The sequence below is a fragment of the Mercenaria mercenaria genome, chromosome 10 (genome assembly GCF_021730395.1).
Source record: "Mercenaria mercenaria strain notata chromosome 10, MADL_Memer_1, whole genome shotgun sequence".
Classification (NCBI taxonomy): Eukaryota; Metazoa; Mollusca; class Bivalvia; order Venerida; family Veneridae; genus Mercenaria; species Mercenaria mercenaria.
In genome coordinates, this window is record NC_069370.1 from 36,103,094 (window position 1) to 36,124,094 (window position 21,001).

Consider the following 21,001-nt stretch of genomic DNA (forward strand, 5'->3'; position numbering starts at 1 on the left):
ATTTAAGTGCATTGCAGTTCATGAATACCAAGTTAAAAATTATTAATGGCAACATTTCTAGGCCTTTATTGTAAGCCACTAGACTTCTGTAATGACAAATGTTTAATGTATTAAGGGGAATATACTCTTTTAGTTTTGTAATGTGGCATTCCTTGACCACCGTATCTTTTCTTATGCACTACTTCGTAAACAAACTAAATAATGTGTTTTAGCTCACATATGCCAAATGAAAAGCAAGACAGTGAACTTATTTCACATTCTTTCTTTAAATTAGGATCTGTAGGACATTGATAAATGTTTGGACAAAGTGAAGCACTATTATTTTCGCACCAAAAAGTCTTAATTGTTGACTTTGAATGTACACAAGAAGTCTTATGTAATTCAATAATAACTTTCTTGTTTCAGTTTTTCTCATTTTTATTTTAGTGAGCAATCCTTTGTGTACTTATAACAGTTGAAACAGTATTCATTTCATTTACCAAAACCGTGTACTTTTTTGCAGGTAAATTTTATAATACCCCACCCACTTTTTTCTAATTTCAAAGTATGCGTCCCCTTAATGAATAATAATAAATGAGTATCAAAATGTTTGAAAATAAGTTGCAAGAATGAAGTAATTGCCATAAACAGTTGAGGCATTTGAGTGTATAATGGTTCATGCGTTGTGTATGTGCATGTACAACCCTCATACACGTATAGGATTAAGAATGTTCTAGAAAATGACCGACACGTTTAATCCCGGTGATCGCTACATGTAAATATACATGTTTTAATCTCAGATTTAAGTTTTACAAGTACGTTTTAAACGTAGACAGCGAATTGTCTTGAAACGAAGAATGAAACCGTACACGTACACGTACTCGTACACGTAATCGGGCACGTACTCGGACACGTACACGTACGAAAAGACGAGATACAAAATGACAAATGAAAGTGTTTTATATACAAATATTCAATCAACTAAGGAAGGAATAAGACATTTATTGTACCTAAGATTACGATATGCTGGCCTCTGATAAGCTTAACATGTTTTTACCGTGATCGGATTAGGTGTCAGCTGTCTGTGATTATAAGCTGCTCGTAATCGGACAAATATGGCACGATAGTGCACATACTTCATATGCATATATAACGCGCTAATACTCGCAAATTCTTATCAATGCAAATATGGTTATACCGTCTACCAAACCACGAAATAAACGTGACGCGAAAAGTACAAAACTTACAACTTATCGCAGAATTTCCAGGGACAGGCATATATGCGTATTTAATCTTTAATGCATGTATAATCTGCATGTCTGAAATTCATAACTTCTCTTTTATTTTCACGATCGAGATAATTTAGCATGAAACATCCGGAAAATTACCTGTCTAAGTCCATTATATCTTTCAGAGGAAGTCAATTTATTAGTCTTTTATAGAATACAAAGGGGATCATAACACTGCTGTGATCTGTTCCCATTTTCATTGTCAGGTAATATTGCTATTTGAGAGAATTTCATTAGTATGAAGTATGTTGTCATTTATGTATCATATAATATGCGTATTTTAATTGGAAAGAAAATGGCAATATTATAAAAGTGTAACTACAGTAACCGAAAAAATAGAGCCAAATTATATAAATCCGGCGTAATTTAGTATAATGCTGGTAAGGTTTTCTAAAAGTATAAGTTTTCAAAGAAAGCTTGTTTTTAGATCTTTTACATCTTGTGTATGTATGCGATTTATGTACATGTTATATCAATAAATACTATTTAATCTGAGATAAAGCTGTAATGGGTTTTCATTTTTAATATTCATTAATATTATTAATCCTTACCCTGTTAAATTTCTATAATGAAATGGTCCATCTTTAAATTTGGACTGTACCATTAACTGTTAAAAGGGGTGCTTACCAAAAAGATACTGACTGAATGACGAACAGTGCAAATCATGATCAGACTGCACGGATGTGCACACTGATCATGATTTACAGTGGCCGCAAAGGCAGAATCAATCGTGTCCTGCATGATAAGGGTTAAAATTTTCATTTGAATAGAAGTTTGTCTTTTGTTATGGCAAACAGTGCAGATCATGATCAGACTGCACGGATGTGCACACTGATCATGATTTACACTGGCCGCAAAGGCAGAATCAATCGTGTCCTGCATGGTAAGGGTTAAAATTTTCATTTGAATAGAAGTTTGTATTTTGTTTTGTTTTGTTTTTGCTGTTGTTTTTTGCTGTTGTCTTTTTTATTTCAAAAAAGATGTGGACAGACAAAGTATATGTGATATAAGACAAAATCCGTTGTTCTAAATAGAACAACTTCCCTTGCAAGCCACTCTAGATCTGAACACTTTGGTATACTTTTATGACAAACAACAAAACATCGCCTAAGAGGAGGTTTCAGAACTCTTTACCTAATGTTATGTGTGCCATTATGGCAAGAAGGCACAGCCAAGCCGTATATTAACCTCTTATTCTAATATGTTTTTCTCTGTTAAAACACTCTTACGCTAGAAATACGTCACGTTAACGTGCGGTGACGTCAATATTTTTGTTGCGACCAAGAAAGAGCGCTACTACATTTTATCTACTGTTTTAGATTAAGGACATATTAGAATTGAAATAATTTATACCAAAACAGTATTTTAACACTATTCATACACTCGGGCGGTAATACGTCGTACAAATAATTTCACTCGGGCTGCGCCCTCTTGAAATTATTAGGCCCGACGTATAACCGCCTATCGTGCATAAATAAGTGTTAAAACACTCTTTTGCTATAAATTATTTCTTAAATAATGTCTGGTAAAATTATGTTTTTACAATGGACTTTGTTGTCATGGCAATCATTTCAATTAAGTTGTGAAAAGTTTGTCCTTAGATTCCGGCTAACTTAGCCCAGCTCTTTGCGAATATACAACCATGCAGGTTCTTTAAAGTGACCGGTATATAGCAGCGATATACGCGAAGCCGTATTTTCCGGGAAGAACCAGTATTTGGGCATTTAGTTGGATAGCACTGCAGTTTATGACAGTCAAAAGCTACACATAGCTTATGTTTGTAATGTTATTATGTTTACTGACAATAAATAGAGATTGATTTGATATGATTTGACCGGGATTCTAAACACGGACCTCTGGATTAATTAACAGGCCAGCTTGTCACCATTAGGCCACCGGACATACTTTTGCAAAGAGATCACACATAAATTGACTACATATTCAGACATTTATCTATTATATTCGTATACTAGTTATGAGATTTGTTATTCTTTCTATTCGAATCAATGCCTGTTGAATGTGTTATATCACTGGAAAAGAGTAAAAGAGGTATAATAGTAATAATGATGATAATAATAATAATAATAAGAAGAAGAAGAAGAAGAAGAAGAACTTTGACTAAGTTCTTTAAAATCTTATAAAGCCCAATATCGCCCTTCAAAACATTTTAAGTTTTTGTTTGCCTCGTTGTTATATTATCATACCAGACATTCGCACCAGACCAGAAAGAAAATGCCACTGTACATGTTATACCCGTACCCCTAGATATACTCTTTATGATCTGGTGCCAATGATATCAGATATCATTTGTGCCTAGCTAAGAGACGTCCGCCAGCCTAACATAAATCAAAAGCTTGTTAAGAAGTGTGTGAGTGTGTTTGGGTTTAACGTCTTTTTCAAAAAATTCTCAGTCATACAATGAATAAACGACGGTGTCTACTTGTAGCAGTGAGCACAATGCCCAACTTTACAGTGCTGCCTCACTGGAATATCACGCCGTAGACACGTGACATGATACCCCACCCAGTCACATTATACTGACACCGGTCTGACCAGTCCTAGCACTATCCTCTTAGTGCTGAGCACCAAGCGAGGAAGAAACTTGTACCATTTTTTACGTCTTTGGGGATCATACCAATGACCTCCCGCACTCGAATCGGGCGCTCTATTACAAGGCTACCGAGGTGGTTAAAAGGGCTATAAATCATATGAAATGAAAAAAGAAGATACAACAGTCCATGATACATATATACTTGATACTGGTATAATATCATATTTTTATCACTTATAATGGTTCTTTTTTTACTTACAGTCGAAACAGAAACACGGTCGAAAACCAATTCGAGGGCCTCATCAACATCATCTCCGTTTATAAATATCGCAGGACTCTTCAATAGCATCGGTAAATGATTTACTTTTTTAAAAGTTAATTGTAACAAGAGGGCCAAGATGGCCCTAGGTCGCTCACCTAAGAAACACACCATAACAGTGTAAAACATGTTTGACCTAGTGATTTCATGGAAACAAATATTCTGACCAATTTTCATTAAGATTGGACCAAAAAACTGGTCTCTTGCGATAAAAAACAAGCATTTTCATAGATATGACCTAGTTTTTGACCCTAGATGACCCATGTTCAAACTCGACCTAGATTTTATCAAGGCAATCATTCTGACCAAAATTCATAAAGATCAATTGAAAAATACAGCCTCTATCACATACACAAGTTTTTTCTTTGATTTGACCAAGTGACCTAGTTTTTGACCTCAGATGACCCATATTCAAATTCGACCTAGATTTCATTAAGGCAATCATCCTGACCAAATTTCATAAAAATCAATTGAAAAAAAAACAGTCTCTATCGCATACACAAGATTTTTCTTTAATTTGACCTAGTGACCTAGTTTTTGACCTCAGATAACCCATATTCAAATTCGACCTAGATTTCATCAACGCAATCACTCTGACCAAATTTCATGAAGATCAATTGAAAACTACATCCTCTATTGCATACACAATGTTTTTCTTCGATTTGACCTAGTGACCTAGTTTTTGACCCAAGATGACCCATTTTCGAACTCGGCCTAGATTTTATCAAGGTAATCATTCTGGCTAAATTTCATGAAGATCAGTTGAAAAATACAGCCTCTATCGCATACACAAGGTTTTTCCTTGATTTGACCTAGTGACCTAGTTTTTGACCCGAGATGACCCATTTTCGAACTCGGCCTAGATTTCATCAAGGTAATCATTCTGACCAAAATTCATGAAGATCAATTGAAAAATACCGCCTCTATCGCATACACAAGGTTTTTCTTTGATTTGACCTAGTGACCTAGTTTTTGACCCGAGATGACCCATTTTCGAACTCGGCCTAGATTTCATCAAGGCAATCATTCTGACCAATATTCATGAAGATCAATTGAAAAGTACAGCCTCTATCGCATACACAAGGTTTTTCTTTGATTTGACCTAGTGACCTAGTTTTTAAACCGAGATGACCCATTTCAAACTCGGCCTAGATTTCATCAAGATTATCATTCTGACCAATATTCATGAAGAATAATTGAAAAATACAGCCTCTATCGCATACACAAGGTTTTTCTTTGATTTGACCTAGTGACCTAGTTTTTGACCCGAGATGACCCATTTTCGAACTCGGCCTAGATTTCATCAAGGCAATCATTCTGACCAATATTCATGAAGATCAGTTGAAAAATACAGCCTCTATCGCATACACAAGGTTTTTCTTTGATTTGACCTAGTGACCTAGTTTTTGACCCGAGATGACCCATTTTCGAACTCGGCCTAGATTTTATCAAGGTTATCATTCTGACCAAAATTCATGAAGATCAATTGAAAAATACAGCCTCTATCGCATACACAAGGTTTTTCTTTGATTTGACCTAGTGACCTAGTTTTTGACCCCAGATGACTCATTTTCGAACTCGGCCTAGATTTCATCAAGGTAATCATTCTGACCAAGTTTCATGAAGATCAGTTGAAAAATACAGCCTCTATCGCATACACAAGCTAAATGTTGACAGACAGACGACAGACAGACGACAGACGACAGACGACAGACGCCGGACATCGAGCGATCAGAAAAACTCACCTGAGCATTGCTCAGGTGAGCTAAAAACTCTGTCTCTTAGAGACGAAATAAAAATTTGGCTAATACGTAGATGTGATGTATTATTGTTACTATTTTATATACGTTTGAAACAAAACCCATAAAAAAGAAACGTTTCATGTTGTCTAGACAGGACACACCGTATCGATATGGAAGACGTTATTCATAGACTATTTTTGTAACTAATTATAAAGAAAAATTTTTAAATTTATTTTCCATTTATCATGGTCTAGACAATAGCCTTTAGGACTGAAAACAAACGGATAAAAAAATATATATACATGTATCTAAAATGACATTTATTTTTTAAAGCACTTAATTCGCAATACGCAAAATGATAAAAGCAAGGAAATTACAGAATTCAGTGAATTAGCAATATATGTAGCAAAAAAAACGTAACAAAGTAGACAAATCAGACTTTCTTGTATTAAAAGAAAAAGAAAAAATAACGACTGATTAATAATATATGTTCTTGTTTTTGCCAATGTCTATTTTCATCGACCATTATCACGCAAATGTCACACAATATCATGCATCCACGTCAAAGCATCAATCCTGTTTGTAGATATTGACAAAATAACACGTTTCAAAAATAAATTGCTTAAACATCACGCATGGTTCATTTTTTTACTGACAAAAAATTCATACGGTTATCGAAAAAATCATGTTTACAATGAAGTAGTGTGTACAAAAAGCTCAGCAGAATTGTCACATTTTTCTAGCACTTACGTCAACATTTTATTAAGGTGGAGTGCGACCTTTAAATTTTTTTTAAATATATCTATGAAAAATTAACGAAAGAAAATTGAGGATATTTCTGATTTATTACCTTTTCCGTTTGGCTCTTATTTAAGCCACATTTGTTTGGTGCGCTGTCAAAGTTGGCCACTAACGGCACTTTTGGGGCGTCATTTCTTGGCGTCATTTTCATTGTTTCTGTAAGGTTTTCAGCATATTCCTGTTTTAGTTAGAACGGACACGAATGAAATTTATATATTTTTAAAAGATTTAAAATTCCCTTTCCTGTGATATAACTTTCGTGAATTATCTATGACGTACCTTAAGATTATGACGCATTAAAGCGTCAGACTTACACAAAATGTAACGTAGAGTTTAGCTGGGAAATTGTCCGTTTTTCGAGTATAACATTTTTTTGGGTCATGGAATTTTGTTTAAATTTCAATCATAAATGTGCAAGTATATTTACTTGCGTTTGATTAACCAACAATTGTATGTCATCGAATTCGTTTTTTCAGTACGACCGATTTTGTTTTCCCAACCCCGAGCTAAAATGCGACGTTATTTGGTTGTATCTTTAAAATTACGCTAAAGTTTCGGACGATTTCGGAAAACTTGTACTATGAAACATGTTACCGACATTCTATCGTAAAAATATACGTTCAATGAAAGCATATTCTGAAATATAATAAATAACAAATATACAGTAAATCGAATAATAATAGAAAAAAGAAGTCCCGGCTAGTTTTTGAGTTGCGAAATTTTGGTTTTTACTTTAATTATAATAAACTTTATTAGCGTTCGATTTTAATACGTGATTTTAATGAAATTACTTCTGTCAAAAAGCGCATCATTAAATTTTTGTATAATCTTCATTATTAGTATTTGATGTGAATATGTGTTATAATGGACTCATGCATCGTGTTAGAATCGAAATAAGAAGTTCGCAAGTGAGATTTATCGTAGAATATATATATATATATTTTTTTTGGTTGGGGTTAACGTCGCAATCCGTAGAAGCAATATAAAACTGGACAGGAGTGGGTATGGGTGTAGGGACAATGTCATAGCATATGAGTATGTTGTTGTCTTGCTCATTGACTAATAAAGTTTGTTCCGGCAGATTGCTGTTGCTCTTTTATCAAAATTTCGATCAAAATTTATACATTTTGTTGTTTATTTTTCTTGCTCCACTTGCACTTGTTATTGTAAATACGTATTTAAATCTAAATACACTTAAAATTCTAAATACATACATGATTTCAAATGCATATATACTATAGCTGCTATTGACCATAAGAACAATTTGCTTAATGGCAACTGTCCATCACTAGTAAAATTTGGAAGGATAAGCAGCCGTGTCTGTAACAACAGACTATGAATTCCAAAGCATTATTTCCTAAATAAAAACAAGTTACCTATCCCACAATCAAAGAGAATCAACGACAGCAAAAAGAACAGATCATAAATTAACATTAGACTTTGTTATCCTCATTGCCATAGTATAACACTCAATTTCTGTCATATAAACTATCACTTCATTAATTTCTACATGGAAATCACACCGTTATGACAATATCAAGGGCTTGGCCCAAAACTATTGTATCTTGTTCTTTATTTATATACACTTACAATAGTTTTGCACCAAGCCCTCGATATATTTCCGTGTCATTATACTGTAAAGCACTTACTCAACCCTACATCACTCCGTCGGGGGAGGGGTTAGTATAAAGAAACCAAATTTCAATTCCAGCCGCCTTCTTCATATGCCCTCACACTCATCTCCCAAAATTTATTGCAGAAAAAAATACATCAATCAAAATTAATCATGCCATGAATTTCCCAGTCCAATACTTCCACTTTATATTTCCCGCAGTAGTGCACTATGACAAGTCTATATCTACATGTAGTTTTCGTGCGGCCTATCAGTGTGTAACATTATTAACCGTTAATAAGTAGGCTATGTATTTATACGGCTTTACAACTATGCTTTGCACGGAATGTCACAGGTCAGAGGGTTAGGTAGACTGGCTGTACTAATCACTATAACCTGGCGCTGAGTTAACAAACTGTAGGGAATCTAAATTGATAGTATATTCATGACATGTAACGCGCGAAATAATTATAATCCTACACTTTAATACGTTTGAAATACCGTAATACCTCGATTTCTTTAAAATAAAAAAGTGGAAAACCACAGGTCACCCAACACGACATAAACGGAAATGTTGCAGGTTCGGTTTGATTTACGGTAGTGGAAGTGCAAGCCCTCTAGCCCCGAGATGAGCAGAACTAAACATTTTTACACATGATATAAGTACCAGAAAGTAATTTAGAAACCTAGGATATACATATGCGCATATTGCCTTTTGTTTGAATAAACTGTCTCTCTGTCTCTGTATCTATCTATCTATCTATCTATCTATCTGTGCAATAAATACTCAGAGCCAGTTAATATTTAATTACTAATATCGTGATATAGATTTTATATTTCAGCCTTAACACCTGTCACAAGACTTTTGTCTCTGTATAATTATTTACTTGATGGTTTCCAATAACGTAGTGATTCATTTCACTGTTTTGAAAGGAAGACGATTGTGATATCAAAAACATGCAACAGATGGCAAACAATAACTTGGTCTAGAAATCAATATAATGCTTACAACATTTTCCTAACTGCAATATTTAGCAGAGAATTTACCGTAAATTTAGTTGAAGAATGAAATAAGAATCTGTTGAAATAGCTTCATCATTTTGTCTGTTTTTAAACTGTGTATAAGTCAAAGTTTGCCCTCAGCAGTCTGATCAGTTCATAGGCATTCTAGAGTATTTACTTCAAGGTTCTTTGCATATATTCTGTTGTAACAGGTATGAACACATGTATACTTTATTTAAGAATTGAATAATAATTTCTGTGCGTTTATACGGGTATAAAGTACATTGGGACTTCCAGCAAATTCCTGAATCACACAAGCGATACTTGGCCTTCCAATGTGGTTCATAACCATATGAACGCACAAAAAATATAGCATTCAATTTTTATATTTACATTTTACGATACCTTGCTACAAAAATAACTGATTTGCTTTCTAGAAGTATCAGAAAATCAAAATAAATGTCAAGATATCCTTCCGTCATCCTATAACAGAACAGTCAAAAAGGCCCCCCACGTTCAACGATAATTCACCTTCTGATAAAAATAGTTCCTGGTTTTGGTTTGAAATATTTTAACTCAAGTGAAAATTCATACTGTCGTGTTCTGTGATCTTTGACACCAGGCAAATTAGTTAAAGCTATAATTAAATGGGTTTTTTTCAAAGTTTTGGCGTCCAATTTTGAAATAATTTTTGGAACATGACCATTCTGTTCATTGATAAAGTATGTTGATGTTTTAATGTATTTAAAAGTTAATGCCTTATGTAATACAAAATTAATGATGCTTGTTCTACAGAAATTAGCCTTGAAGATTATGCCATTGTGTTATAAAACTTCCATTTGGCAAGTGATTTGAAGTCAGCGACTTTATCGTAGAATAACCCGAGTTTTCGTTCTTATGCGTAAGAATTCAATCATAATCACACATTAAACTCGAATGCTAACTAAGTTAATCATAATTGAAAAAAAAATCCAAAAATTCACAGCTCAAAACTAGCCGGGACTTCATTTTTCTATTATAATTCGAATTATAGGCCGATGTGTTATTTTCTTATATTTCAGTATATTATGCTAACATTAAACGTATAAATTAACGAAATCATGTCGGCAATAAGTTACATAATACAAATTTTCCGAAATCGTCCGAAACTATCAGCGTAACTTTAAAAAGACCACCAAGTAACATCGCGTTTACTTCATTTTTCTATTATAATTCGATTTACTGTATATGTGATATTTTTTTATATTTCAGCAAATGCTTTCATTGAACGTATATTTTTACGATAAAATGTCAACAACTTGTTCCATAGTACAAGTTTACCGAAATCGTCCGAAACTTAAGAGTAACTTTAAAACTACCAACAAATAACGTCGCATTTTAGCTCGGGGTGGGGAAACAAAATCGGTCGTACTGAAAAAACGAATTCGGTGACATACAATTTTTTGTTAATCAAACGCAAGTAAATATACTTGCACATTTATGATTGAAATTTACACAAAATTCCTCGACCCGAAAAAAATGTTATACTCGAAAAACGGACAATTTCCCAGCTAAACTCTACGTTACATTTTGTGCAAGTCTGACGCTTTAATGCGTCATAATCTTAAGGTACGTCATAGATCATTCACGAAATTTATATCACAGGAAAGTGAATTTTAAATCTTTTAAAAATACATACATTTCATTCGTGTCCGCTTCCAACTGAAATAGGGATATGCTGAAAACCTTACAGAAACAATGAAAATGACGCCAAGAAATGACGCCCCAAAAGTGCCGTTAGCGGCCAAGTTTGACAGCGCACCAAACAAATGTGGCTTAAATAAGAGCCAAACGGAAAACGGGAATAAATCAGAAATATCCTCAATTTTCTTTCGTTAATTTTTCATAGATGTATTAAAAAACTTTTTAAAGGTCGCACTCCACCTTAAATGCGCAAGCCGTTGAGAGATCATGCGGGTACGTGAAGGTGTGTAGAATTTCCAATATTGGTTTGAAACAGCGTCAGAGATGCAATGAAATGTCATACGAAATGCACTAACACTTATAAATAATTATTCAGCCATTATAATCCTAATAAAGCTGAATTATTTCCTCCAAGACTGGCTGACATTTTCTTTAAAGGTACTAGCCGACAGTTTGGGTGAATGTTTTCAACATGTTCACTTCTACCAAGTTTGGCACGGAATGAATCTATGACACTGAAATATGGTAAACTGAGTTAAAATAAGTGTTAGATATTGGTAAAAAAACAGGCACAATGTTGTTGGTTTTCTTCATACCATAATTCATAAGCGTTGCAATGGTTTTCTCATTTCTGCACACTATTTTTGGGTTATTTAATAGGATATCTTGCAAAAATTATATTCTAATAAGTTTGACCAATTATCATTTTCACAGTCCCATATTTTATGGATTTTTGAGGAAAACATTAAACCCAAAATGTGTGAACGAGTCGCTTTAAATATGTATCTGACGTAGAGCATACATTTACAATAAAACAAACGAAATATTTATCAAAACGAATATAAACAACAAAATCGATAATAACAAAAACTCGTGGATCAGCTCTTTGGTCAATATTATTTTCAATTCAAGACGTGTACACAACAGCATCTCTGCATACAAAAAAAAAGAAGAAAAACACAAGCATCTATAAGATGTACACGAGTCACAGCTATGTCCTTCACTGTAGTCTTAATTTCAGGGCTACAGTCCAAATTCAATCCGGATCCATCACAGCCAGTGTCTGTGCTTGTTCTTACCTATATGAGGTCTGGTTCGAGCCTGACTGGGGACATACTGCAACAAAGCGATGGGGCATTTTACGTGTATGAGCCATTCAGATCCCTGGGTCACAAAAATGCATCAACATTCACTATATCATATGCTAATGGAACTGAAAGGTATATTAAAAATTATCATATAAATGTTTTAGAGAACAAAAATACTACAACTATTCGTGGATACTATTCTTCGCAGATTATATATTTTAAGTAAAAATACACGAGTCTAACCAATATTCCCACAAAAGCAGTGAAGCAGTGATTTCAAGTAAACAAAAACGTATAAACGCATACTAATCTTATGGAAAATATTCCAGCGCTTCTCATTAAAGAACATGTTGTTGTAATATGTATACACACAAACATACTGCAGTCATATCACTAAAAGAAAACTATATATATAGTTTAATGGTTAAATCCTACATACAAAAGGTACATATACAAATCAGTTTTTACAAACTACAACTAATGTTTTGAAAGGCGGGAAAAAATAATATCCTGCAACCGAGGCGCAAGTAGTGAGGATTTTCAGACGGACGAACAAAGTAAAGAAAGATCATATTAAAGGAATAATTAAATTTCCATTAACTTAAAATAAAACTGAAACAATTCGTAATCTTTTAATCACTGAGAAAAAAAAATGAAGCAAAAATCATTAACACAGTAAAAACGGGAATGCATGTATCGACTTTAAAATATACGTGCAAGAGTCAACAAGAATATCCTTGCATATACCCAGTGTAAAACAGAAGTTAGACAAACAGGGTACTATACACAGTTATTCTGTGATGATTTTATTTCAAATGGATCATCCAAGACAAAGCGTTAAAAAGAACCACAGTAGTACAAATAAAGTCCATTGACAGCTGAATCTATAATTTCATCAAATCCAGCAAGGTTCTGCAAGGGCGGTCGTCTGGTTATGTCTAAATCTGTATAACATATTTCTTTATACTTTATCTTTTATTTGTACTCTTCTTACTTGGTATAAATGTCTCTAACTAAATTATATTATTTTTTTCTAAATTTCTAGCTCAGTTCTTTTTATTTTTTTCTCTCTTCTCTTTTTCTAAAAATAGAAACCAAGATGGCGGATAAGGATTCCAAAGTCCAAAACGTGCTAATATTAACGTACATGCGCAGTGGCTCAAGTTTGACTGGCGATATCCTTCAACACATTAAAGGATCTTTCTACGTTTACGAACCATTACATCTGATTGAAAAAGCCATAACATTTCAATTAAATATGGCCAAACCTGATGGCACTGTCAGGTAAATGAATTTTTATTCTGTACTGAACTTGTCAAACTTGTCAGGCAAACTCCTCCTTGCTCGAATCATTGGTCAAAATATATTTCTAGACAGGGTAGCACGTGCATTTATAGTTGTTTGCACGAGATTTCTTAAAAGCTATACCTTATTAGTCGCATAACACCGGAGCACCAAAGTAAAAACTGTCGACAAACGTTACCCTCCGTACTTTCGTTTCCATTCATCGGCTATGTGGATACCATCAGATTCAATACACTGAGGGTGGTTTTAGGGGAATGCAGGGGTATCGCTTTGCATTTTTGTTCGTCAGTCTGTTCGGCACACGCTTACAACCTTATTACTCTTTATTTCTTGGTGAAACATCAATATTTTTTTAAGTAAATGACCTTCAACAATAGTTAATATTAGAGAGCCAAGATAGTGATTCCGATAACCTGTCCGATTTTACTGTACATTTAAAATTAATTTAAATATCAGCGCTATGAAATTTAGTATTTCAGACTCGATGACAAAAGCCAAACTTTTTCATATATCGTTGTCCGTATTTTTCGCCGTGAAACAAAAGTTATATTGATAAATACAAATAATGTAAGCATGGTAAACATTGAAATAAAAACGCGTTTATTTGAACGTAGCAAAAACTGATTTATAGAGGAAACATGTGGCACCAAACAAATTGGCTTTATAGGTTGTATGGACCTATCAGATTTCAGTCTCGTGTAAAAATGTTTTGTCACGTCGGTCATCGGAGACAACCAGTGATCTGCGAGTTATCGCAATAAAAGGAAACATCTGGTTAGAATTGGTGTAATTGGAGGTCTTTTGAAGATTACTAATTTACATGATAAAACAATTTATCACCTCTGTCAATGATTTTATTTTATGACTTACCTATACATGGAAAACTTTACAAACGTTTCTTCAGGAAAGTCGCCTTACAAGACGGTCCAACTCTCATATTTCAGCCTTTCCCTTATTATACTCTGGCTGAAGATACTGTCAGGAACAGATAGAGGCTTTCTAATTCGATATTGACTATAAACATAATGCTTGATATTTCATAAAAAAATGGAATTTTAAACTCCATGGTTGCTTATTTAATAGTACGTAGTGTTTGGTTTCATTACATACTCCCTTTAATAAGAAATCTGTAAGATGCTGGACATTTTGTTTTTTATTTTAAACCAGTCTGGCGTTTTACGGTTGAAAACATTGCTTTTAAAGATATCTTCCTTAATTTACCTTTCTAAATCTTTTCCAGCTTTTAGACTTCTTTTAGTCGCTACTGGAAGGAACTTATGGCTTGTCCTGCGCGCGCATATTTTCAATATTGCTATCTTCCAAATATGCCAAGTGTTGCTATGACAATAGATTATATGAAAATATGTCAGAAAGATGATACATATACACACGACAAGGAGAGTAGTCTATGAAATATATATGTAAAGCATATTTACGGTCTACATAATATCAGCGGTTTAAATGATTCGTCTGAATGTAATTATAAAAAAATAGTGCTCCATTCTATTTCAGACAACCTCCATTTTCATTCAACGAGGAAACTTATAATGCCTTGTACAATTGGTTTACCTGCAACATCAGCCGACTTGCCAATATTGGACTCATGGACGGTTTTCTAAGTATGATAACTAGAGCGGTTGCGATTTTATATGTGTACGAATAGAAACTACATTGTAATTCCTATAATTCAGTCTTGGACAGAGGCGGTTAAATTTTAAACTTTACCTTTTTTGGTCATCTCAATTTCAGTTAGTACTTTTAAAACCTAAATTTTAAATTGTCAAATATGTAGATTTGCTAATGATAACTATATGCACACGTAAAAGTAATGGAATCGCAACCTCTTAAAGCATGAACCAAAACTTACAAAACATTTCTAATACAATATAAATTTTTAGTCGTCCACTTAATATATGACAATTTTTAAAACAAATATATGGGTGAGGACGCGTGATTCTAGAAACTATGGAGATTTTGCTGTAGACGAACAGAGTAATACATAACAACCCTACGACAAGAGCACGTTAAGTGGAGTAAGAAAAAATGTTATAAGAGTACATATTTCATAATTAGTCGAAGATTTATCTGTTCAATACAAGTAAATTCTTTAAAAAAACTGATTATTTTCAGATAAAGGTCTGAAGTCACGGATGTTTCCCATTTGTTACCGGAAGGAGATGCAGAACGGAAAAGACCAGAAGTTGGCAATACGCATGTGCGCCAGAGAGCTACAGGGCATATGCGAAAACTCGCCTTTTAGAATTATCAAGACTATTCGAATACAGCTTCAGGATATAAGGAATTTATTGGAAGACTTACCAAATCTAAAAATAGTTCATCTCGTGCGAGATCCTCGCGCTACACTCTCGTCTCAGGCGAGTCTTGGTATGTGTTCTTCAAGGAGGGGAGGTCAGCCTGGGTGCACTAATAAATTTTGTAAACGGTTAGAAAATGACGTTTTGGCGGAGGAACGTTTGATGAAATTGTATCCGAACAGAATTATGCCAGTCTTTTACGAAGACATTGCGAAACATCCGTTACAAACCTCAAAGAAAATGTATGACTTTATAGGGGCCGAATTTACTTTAGAGGCTGAGGCATATATTTACAATATAACGATGGCAGGACTTGCAAATAATTGTGTAATATGTACAACGCGTTCCAACTCTTCTGAGCACGTGGATACTTGGAAAACGAAAATGAAACCTGAATTTATAAATATCGTAAACGAACGGTGTAATTATGTCATAAAACGTTACAATTTTGATGAATTTCCGGTAACGTAAGCCGCCTTGCGTATAAACTATTGCTATATAATATGATGCCTTAATTTGTGTACGTTGTTTTATTAAAATGACATCACTACCATTGTGACACTGCTATCTGTATCCGTTGTCGTTAAAATGTTACAGTCCTTTACGGAAATATTATAGTTTGCCGCAAGCACTTGTTTCGATCACTCTGCGAATATCAGGCGAACATGCCGCGAACACTTTGATGAAATAGATACAATGATCGCGGGATGTTCGTTTGGTGCTTACTTTTCACATGCAAATTAGATTTTCCGCGAACAAGTTGCTACGAACCCCCCGCGACACAATTAGGACAAAACGTGTAACATTTAAGACAACTAATACTTATAACGGTGGTATAGGAGATGGCACAATGTTATTTAACGAGTCTGGAGACTAATCTCACGTTTCCAGCATCTGATTGCTTAATTCAAAGTTCAAATTTGAAATTGATCATCGGCAGGCCTGGGCCTTTAGTCTGAAATTGATCATCGGTAGACTGGTCCTCAAATTAAGATGTACAGCCTTGGAATAAAGTATCAGTATTTTGAATGCTTAGTGCGAAACTGCTATAAAGGAGACACAACCGTTTCGCATCAAGACTTTGATGTTTATCTCAGTATTATTAAGATAAAAACCTCTTTATAAAACAATAGTATGGTTCAATGTTCATATTGGGTATACATGAGATTTAAATACACATCTTGATTACGAAAAATACAAGTTTGTTGTATTTCTTTTTGCATTAAACCTGATAACTACTTAAAATACAGAGTACATATATGTGTGTACTCTTAAAACTGTTTTCTTACCCTATTACCTGGCAGAGACAACAAAGCAATATAGTTGCGGAATGGCTATAGTAACATACAAAAAACGGCGGCTTAAATAACTTGTATCAGTTAATAACTTAGCATTATACCGCACATGAAAAAACTTATAGTCTTAAAAGGAGACATATAAAATATTAAATGTGTACAATCAAGAGTAGACATTTAGCAAAAGTGGCAAAATACGATTTCTTTGCCGTCGTCCTGTGTAAACATTGTACGGGCAGATGGGTGAAATGTATCTTTTTTGGCCGGAAAACATGACGTATTCAATGGGTTTTTGTCTCAAAGGTTCTTGTGTGCGGTGCAAAGCCAAGGGAAAAACTGCATGAAAGGATACATGACTGAACAGAGTAACAACACTGTGTAGTTAGCAACTGTGATAAACTACTTCAAATATGTTCCCATTTTTCCTATACGTGACTGTATTCATAATATGTTCCCATTTTTCCTATACGAGACTGTATTCATAACAATAGAATTTAACGTGAGAAAAAACCAATAGTTTTACTGTAAATATATAGGAGTGACATACCACGTTTGATTGTGATGCCAATGGACAATAGTAGAAACATATACACATCGCTTACAAATGGTATTCAGTGACAGATATATTTATTTCATCCATAAGGAATGAATTGTTCTCTCAATTCCCCGTTCAGCGTTACTTTGATCGCGCGGTGAATAGTTTCTAGCATATAGCCGTTTTAATATTAATATTGTGATAGTCAGTGAAACTATAGCGCCTAATTTTTGCCATGTCGAATTTTAATGACGGCGGAGCACGCCAACATGACAACTCGAATGATTTCACACGAAATAATGATAAATAAAGTTAAATAAAAAGTGTCTGACATGTTTTCATATGGTTGGCTAAAACACATGTCGTCCTGGCATAGTGTCGTATTGCAGACACACACATATCGACTATCAAATTACAAGGAAAAAAGGTCAATCTTTTCGCAAGTTTAGGTCAACGTTTGGGCAGCAAATTCGCAAAAGTTATATAATTTAAACATTTTGAAATATTAGTTTCGGAAAAACATTGATTGATCAACTGAGATAAAATGTAAATATTAAACAGACTTTAAATTGATTTTAAATCAACTGTACAAGGACTACTTCACGATCTCTGAAACTTTAGCTGCACAACAACAACACACGACTTAAAAATCGACCTGAAGTATAATCAACAATTTTCTTTGAAGGATCGTGTCAGAACATTTTTTTAAAAAACAAACGATAGTAAATTGCTAGTTCAATCAGCATCATTAAATATGTTATGAGATTGTCCATGGACCACTGCACGTGGGCTAGAACTATATATTTTGGTAAAATCAATCATTAGAAACCATTGATTATTTTTAAAAAGACAACATATTTATAGGCATGTTTTGTATGTAAGTTAACAGTTTCTTTAACAGCTGGTGTTTTCACAATGCCCTCCATGTACTTGTTTTTACAGTGAAAGATATTTGATACAACCACACGAAATTGTTTGGGATTACACTATATCATGGCAGAATCCCATAAAAAGGTTACACATTAATTATCAGAGCTGAAATCTTAATCAACTGTATGGGAATACAATGATAGAGAAATAGAAGCTACATCGCAGGTGTTACTTTGTCTGGTAATTAATTACATAAAGAATGAAATATGATTAATTTTCAATATCGGGTTGCTATTATTGCCAAAAGTACCTTTTAAATGAGATATTGCATGCATTACCCCCGTCAAAAGCTAGAAAATTGAAGCTACAATAATTACTCACTTAGTTCTATAAACATCATCAATAACTAACTGAATATGAATGCCTATATCCCGCGAGTGAAAAAATATCATTTTGTTTTCGAATCTACAGGACAGGTTCTTCAGTTCATTACACTTCATAATTAAACTTAAGTAACGTTTTAATGTACCTTCAAACAATGAGAAATTAACATTTTTACAATTATACAAAATAAAACAATTCACGAAAAAAATTATTTCTTTTTTCCCTCATTATAAAAGACAAGAAAGACCTAAGGTGACTTCTTACTATTAATCATTCTAAAATGAAAAATTCAGCTCTTCTTGCCTGTGTTAAGATTCCTGTTATTTGCAAGACAGCATTTTTACACTGATTTTTCATTTCCATGGCAACATCTATCGGCTACGAAACTCGATTTAAACAGGTGAAATGTTACCTATATTACTGATATTTCTGGAACCATGGAAACATTTAAAAACCATTGTTTATGTATACCTGTGTACTCTAGTTCCTAATGCCAGTATGGTTAATAAACATGTAAACATTTGTAAAGGTATGTTCCCTTTCTCGACCTAGCAACTCTGATTATTTCTATATATGAGCTGGTACCTCAATAGCCACTTGTGAGAATTGATTAAACCAAGTGACATGCAATGCACAGGTTCCATCACTCTTTTTGCTTTTTTCTTAAAGTTACGCTCTTTTCATTTCGACTGTCCGCTGTGTTTGCATTAGTCTTTGTTTGTAAGCTGGTATCTCGGTGACTTTAAAGGAATCAGTTGTGACTGTTCACTAATGCATAATCTCTGTCAGTGACAAAATGAGTATGGCTGTAAATAACACTTTGATATTATTGTACAATACTTTTCTGTTGAAAATTTGATCAGGTAATTCATAAAAAAATTTAACAGTCATTGTAATACACAATTTTCCTACCGTGTGAAAAATAGTTGACCTATTGACATAATTGTCGTGGGAAACAGGTCAGAAATATTGTTACCAAATAAATTTTACGCGATTTCATTCGTTGTCACAGGAAAAGTGAGAATAATACAGCCAATCAAATGGTAGTAAACACTCTGTTTGTATAGTACAGGTGATTGAGCACACAGGTGCGGGTCGATTAGAGTATCCAGTACGCATATTTGGTGTGAAACTTTACGTTTTAAATACTGTATATTTATGACGATTGCAAAATAAATGACTTAATTTCAGGTATTTTTGAAATGTACAAGGGCGTATACACTTAAACTGTTTAAATATTAATCAGGCAATACTTTGATCTGTTGGAAGTCAATTTGACAGGTATTTTACCAATTATCCTACCTTCATCAATATATTTTTTCTATGTTAAGATGCACTTCTGATGTCACACCTTTTGTGACGATACAGATAGTCATTTTTCAATCCTTTTTATTGCTGTGTTTGTATTTTTATTTTTATACCCTATCCTCTATCGCTGGTTTGTTTTTGTTTCATAATAGCATGTATCTAACAAAATTGTTTTTTAAATTACCTCATAGGTGATCAGGTAAAGATATTTTCTCAGAATTGTCAGGGTTTAGGTAATGTTAAAAAAAGGAGAGATTTGTTTCATTTTGTTCGAAAGAAAGAATTTAATATTATATGTTTGCAAGATATACATATTACAAAACAAATGTGTACATATGTTAAGGCCGAATGGGGAAATGATATTTACTTTAGTCCATACACCAGTAACAGTAGGGGTGTAATGATACTTTTGCGAAATAATTTTGAGCAGAAAGTTGAGAATGTTTTTAAAGATGAGTACGGAAATTATCTTATTTTAGATATTTGCATTTATAATCATAGAATGACTTTGGTAAATATATACGGTCCAAATGAGGATAAACCAGAATTTTATGAAAATATTAAGCAAAAAATATTAAACATTGGAAACGATTTTAACATAATATGTGGAGATTGGAATCTGGTAATTAATCCCGATCTAGATTATGAAAATTATAACACAATTAATAATCAAAGAGCTAGAAAAAGTGTCATGAATCTAATTGAAAATGAGGGTTTTATCGACGTTTGGCGAATACTAAACGAAAATAAAAGAAAATATACATGGAGAAGGCAGAATCCAACAAAGAAACAATCAAGACTCGATTTCTTCTTAATAAGCGAAAGTGTAATGAACTTAGTAATAGACTCAAATATTATTCCTGGTTACAGATCAGATCATAACGGTATTACTTTAAAACTTAAGTTTAACGATAGCTTAAGAG

At 33.6% G+C, this 21,001-nt stretch overlaps 1 protein-coding gene across 2 annotated transcripts in view; it reads left to right on the forward strand.

Annotated features, from left to right (window-relative positions):
* The window catches only part of LOC123559380 (carbohydrate sulfotransferase 1-like), a 28,741-nt gene extending 9,251 nt beyond the window's left edge, over positions 1-19,490 (forward strand). The window contains exons 2-5 of one of the 2 annotated variants that reach the window (XM_045351120.2): positions 4,081-4,170; positions 13,158-13,350; positions 14,884-14,990; positions 15,502-19,490. In XM_045351120.2, the coding sequence (XP_045207055.2) occupies positions 4,081-4,170; positions 13,158-13,350; positions 14,884-14,990; positions 15,502-16,157 (1,046 nt within the window). In that variant the 3' untranslated portion in view covers positions 16,158-19,490. Of the gene's footprint in view, positions 1-4,080; positions 4,171-11,999; positions 12,199-13,157; positions 13,351-14,883; positions 14,991-15,501 lie in introns of both variants that reach the window. The other variant, XM_045351119.2, reaches the window with a different exon arrangement.
* The last annotated feature ends 1,511 nt before the right edge of the window (positions 19,491-21,001 follow it).